This window comes from Ammodytes marinus (genome assembly GCF_949987685.1).
Source record: "Ammodytes marinus genome assembly, chromosome: 20".
NCBI lineage: Eukaryota > Metazoa > Chordata > Actinopteri > Uranoscopiformes > Ammodytidae > Ammodytes > Ammodytes marinus.
The window spans coordinates 789711-794402 of NC_137224.1; the positions used below are offsets into that span (position 1 = coordinate 789711).

Below are 4692 nucleotides of genomic sequence, written 5' to 3' on the forward strand. Positions count from 1 at the left end.
ATAGATAGATAGATAGATAGATAGATAGATAGATAGATAGATAGATAGATAGATAGATAGATAGATAGATAGATAGATAGATCATGCATATCCTGTGAATCTCTCTAGTCCTACATTAATTTCCTGATTTACTTTGAATTGCCTCAAGAGGGCGCTAACATCTTTTCAAGTCATTCCTAAATCCTCAACCTCTAACCATGGCTGAAGGCTCTGCTGGCCTGTTGTGTCCATCTCACTACAACAATATGTCTGTCCTATTCTGTGATCCAATTCATTCATTCATTCATTCATTCATTCATTTCGTCTATATTTCGAACAAAAAATAAAAAAGCAAGTATGACACATCATACAAACAGACATAAAACAAAACAACAATAATCATCAAGTGACATAAAGAATATTTATAAAATAAATTTAGTCCGAAAAGGAGTGAGAGGAATAACACTATTTGTTTTTAACTAAATGTAAAGTGAACTCACCTGTTCCTAAGCCCTCCATTCCAGGGATATCATCACCAAAGCTGCAAAGAAAAAGAAAATACTCACTATAAAAACTTGCCATTATCTCTAAAAACGCTTAAAGCTGCAGTGTGTAACTTTAGAGTAGTGAACATTTTCTAAGGTATATTCTCATAACTGAATAAACAAACTTTCCTCACAGGAAAATGTGATCCCTGGAACACTGTTTGAAGTTAGAAAAGCTTCCTGAAAAGTTACTGTTTCACTGTTGTTGTTTACAGCAGCAGGGCCCACAGTTTGGTTTACAAACATGTTTTAGTCATACGTTTGGTTCCAGGTTCCTCAAAATAATTAGATTTTTTATGACAGAATTATTCAATAATAAGAATTGTAGAGAAGATATGTTAAGTAAACTAACTGCAGGCTCTGTGAATGTAAACAAATCTCCCTCCTCTGAAACTACACAGTGCACCTTTTTAGTATGCCACAAGCTGGGAACATAACAGACAGTGTGGGCTAGGAGTCTCTACATTGCAATAAGTATCCATAAACTGCATAGTGCACCTTAAAGGAATACTTCACCCATACGGAACCGGCGTTCTATCATTAAAAAATCGCTATTATAATATAATGAATTAGGTTTTTCTTCCCTCAGTCTTCCCTCAGTCTTCCCTTGGCCCAGCTGTCCTGTTAATCCTAACCCTACATTTTTACTACTGTGATGTCACACTAGTAAAATGGGGTTAGACAGTTAGAGAACACTCTTTCTGCCTTTTCTCAGGCTAGGATGAACCAATTTATTTATTTTTTTGCACATTTATACTACAAAGAATCTCCGAGTTCAATACACCTTCATATTCCCACCAGTGATCTAGGTTTTTAAGAACAAAAAGTACATTGATTGCAGACGTACCCCTGGATTCCTTTCTTGGGGGGCTTGCTCTTGAACTGTCTCGTCTGCCTCTGTTTGAACTTGGGGGGGCCTTTCCTCGGAGTGGCAGGTCCGCCTGTGACTCGTGTGGCCGACTTGATCTCAGCTTTGGGCACCTCAAGGTTCATTCTGGAGCTGGTACACTGAAATGAAAAGAAGTTAGGAAAATTTAAAATTCAAGTCTGCACATAGATTTTTGAGTTCTGAGGCGAAAAATTAAGACAATTTCCCTGCCAATGTTATAGCCATCAAGGTTCATTTTGGGAATGTTACACTATAAAAAATAAAGATAAAATTAAGATTTTTTTTTTCTGCGCTTGATTTTTGAGTTATGAGGCTAACATTTAGACAATTTCCCTTCACATTTAAGAGAACTCCAAAATAAATCTAGTGTGTACAGTTATCTTAAAAATGTGAGTTTTCCCTAATTTGGCTTTTGAGACACCTATCTGGAGTGTTTTCGTCCCTGAAGACTTTTCATTTATCTTTTCATTTTGGAAAAGACAAAGAATGACTGAGAAAATTCCTCCAAAAAACAACTATCACTTTAATGATAGAGGGAATGAATGAGCATGTAACCTCTGCCTGAATTTACAGACCTGTATCCTCTTAATGACAATGGATTTACAGTGTGTGTGTGTGTGTGTGTGTGTGTGTGTGTGTGTGTGTGTGTGTGTGTGTGTGTGTGTGTGTGTGTGTGTGTGTGTGTGTGCGCGAGAGGGAAAGAGAGAGTGTGTGAGTGTGTGTATGTGTGTGTGTGTGTGTGTGTGAGCGAGAGGGAATGAGAGAGAGTGTGTATGTGCGCGCCCGTGTGTGTGTGTGTGTGTGTGTGTGTGTGTTACATTCATATTTCTCTGAGGTAGACTAACTAGCCTGACAGGTGTGTGTAAGGATGACCCAATTTACCCATAATCCCCGGCTCAGTTTGATTAATCCCGGTTTCATTACGTATGTCCAGTTGTAATCTCATCAGACCAAGGACAACAGATATGCTGCATAAGCACTGAGGGGCTAAGTCACCAATCCGCTCAATGGAAAATGAACAAATTAATTAATGTGGTTATAGCAGTTTAATAACAATGCCAGTGTGCATAATAAAGCAATATCTTCTCAGTGTATTTTCAAGTTGTGCGTTTGTCAAAATATAACCCTGGAAAAAAATCAAGAAACCACCAACATTTTTCAAATTTTTCATATTTCATATTATTATATTATTTTCTAAATATAATATTTTTTTTAAATTAATTTTTTAATAAATGTTGTTGTCAAAAAAGCTTATTTTACTCAAACACATAGCTTTTAAAGAGCAAAACCAAAGACACTGATCAAAATGTCTGTTCTATGTGTTAAGGCTTTACACCGTTCATCCCAATCCAATCCAATCCAACTTTATTTATAAAGCGCTTTCATCAAACCAGAGCAGAGACAAAGTGCTGTACAGGCCTAAAATAAGGTACAAGAAAAATAGATAAAAATAAGTAAAATAAGGTACAATAAAAATAGATGTTTATGTGACATCTGTATATCAAAATCTCTGTTTCAATAAAGCCCAAGGTCCAAATGGCAGTAACTTATGATTATCTTCAGTTTTTCCACATTTGAGTCAAATCATTTCAGATTTTTTTTGCTGCTGCAATATCCATAAAGCAGCATCAATTCTCCCATTATAAAAAAAATAACCACAATATCAGCATTGTCTTACCAGTGTGTGTGTGTGTGTGTGTGCGTGTGTGTGTGTACTTACCAGATGCTTGTGTGAGCGCAGCGCTGGTTTAGGTGAATGGATTGTTTCCTCTGAGGGTCAGTCAGGGCTCGGCGATTCTCTTTTATACCCTGAACAGAAGATTATAAATGCACCGCCTCTCTCTATCCGCTACTATCTCAATATCTACACATTTTTACACATGACATGCCTGCTGCGAGTGCGACACCTACCGTCCCATATACACCCCCCTACCCCTCCATATTACGTGCATGTATATGAGTTCTACTTGTCTGTGGCGTCGTTACTATGTTGCTTATTGTGCTTAGGTGGTTTTTTACTAGTCCTACAACGGAGCGTAGTCTGAGAATGGCCTTTTTTTCCCCCTTGTCTTTCCCCTATGTTTATCCTTTCCTACTTATAAGGGGCGCAGCACACACTTGACAACTCTTCAGTTTATCCCCCCTGTCTCCCATGTTTGGTTACTGTCACTTTATGTCTCTTGGCGGGGTGTAACTGTAAACAGATTATCGTTGTTCTGACACATGTACAATGACAAAATAAAGCTGAATCTTGAATCTTGACATGCCACTGTACACATGTACAAACTACACATTTCTTTCTTTACGAAATTCAGATGTATAGAATAATTTTAACGGAAATCCATCCAATTTATTCTTTTTATAGTAAAGCTATAGGGTCAGGAGTAGGTGGAGAGCACCAGTAGCTGGGTGGTTGTTCTGACAGGTTGAGTTGAAATGAATGTGAGTTGAATTTGTGTGTTGGACTGCTGTTTGTCTATTTATGTTATTTTCTACCTCGTACTGCTTTTTATAGTATTTATTCAAATGATTTTTTACTGCGAACTGGAACTGTAAACTAAATTGCCCTTCTTGGGATAAATAAAGCTTTTTCTGATTCTGATTCTGATTCTATGTAACTTTCTTCCACCCATCAATCCATCATGTCACAGACTTTACATTTCTCTGTCACCTCAAACTGCTATAACTGTGTTGCATTGACGTCCGGCTATTTTCATATTGTTCATTGTGAAGGAAACACCTGGTTTAAAACACTTTGGAGGGGGGGACTGTAGTTTCCTTTAGTAATTATGTAAATGTGTGGGTATCTTTGTTAAAATGACAATCCCTGCGTTCCGAATCTCATACTCTTTCTTTTTTCTATTCTACATACTACATCCGACGATAAAAATAATCTAGTTAGGATGCAGTAGGCATACTATTGGGACATACTTTACTCTCTTATTTCATCATAACATTGCGCCTTGATCTTGCCTCTTGCTTTTATATCTGTCAAACTACGGATCCTACGATTACAATAATGCAACTTAAAGGTGTAGTCAGTGATTCTGGAGAATACTTGTTGTCAAAATCACTTTTTGTCAAAAATCAGTGAATAGTGAATTCCTCATGATCTGCTTGCTACCTGTTGTACTGTGGTTGTGCTGAAAAGATCTGACGTTAATACCCAGCCTAGGCTCTGTGAATGGGTATGTTGCTAGCTATGGTGGATGTGGGCCCCCTTTGTTTGCATACCAGTTACAGAGCCTAGGCTGTGTATCAACACTAGATTATTATTCA

General features: G+C 37.5%; 1 protein-coding gene across 1 annotated transcript in view; it reads right to left on the minus strand.

The window, feature by feature from the left end:
- The window catches only part of pde6gb (phosphodiesterase 6G, cGMP-specific, rod, gamma, paralog b), a gene marked incomplete at both ends in the record, with an annotated part of 2041 nt that extends 524 nt beyond the window's left edge, over positions 1–1517 (minus strand). Inside the window, 2 exons of the mRNA XM_080048906.1 lie at positions 480–520; positions 1372–1517. Coding sequence (XP_079905032.1) covers positions 480–520; positions 1372–1517 — 187 coding nt within the window. The remainder of the gene's footprint in view (positions 1–479; positions 521–1371) is intronic.
- Positions 1518–4692: the final 3175 nt, after the last annotated feature.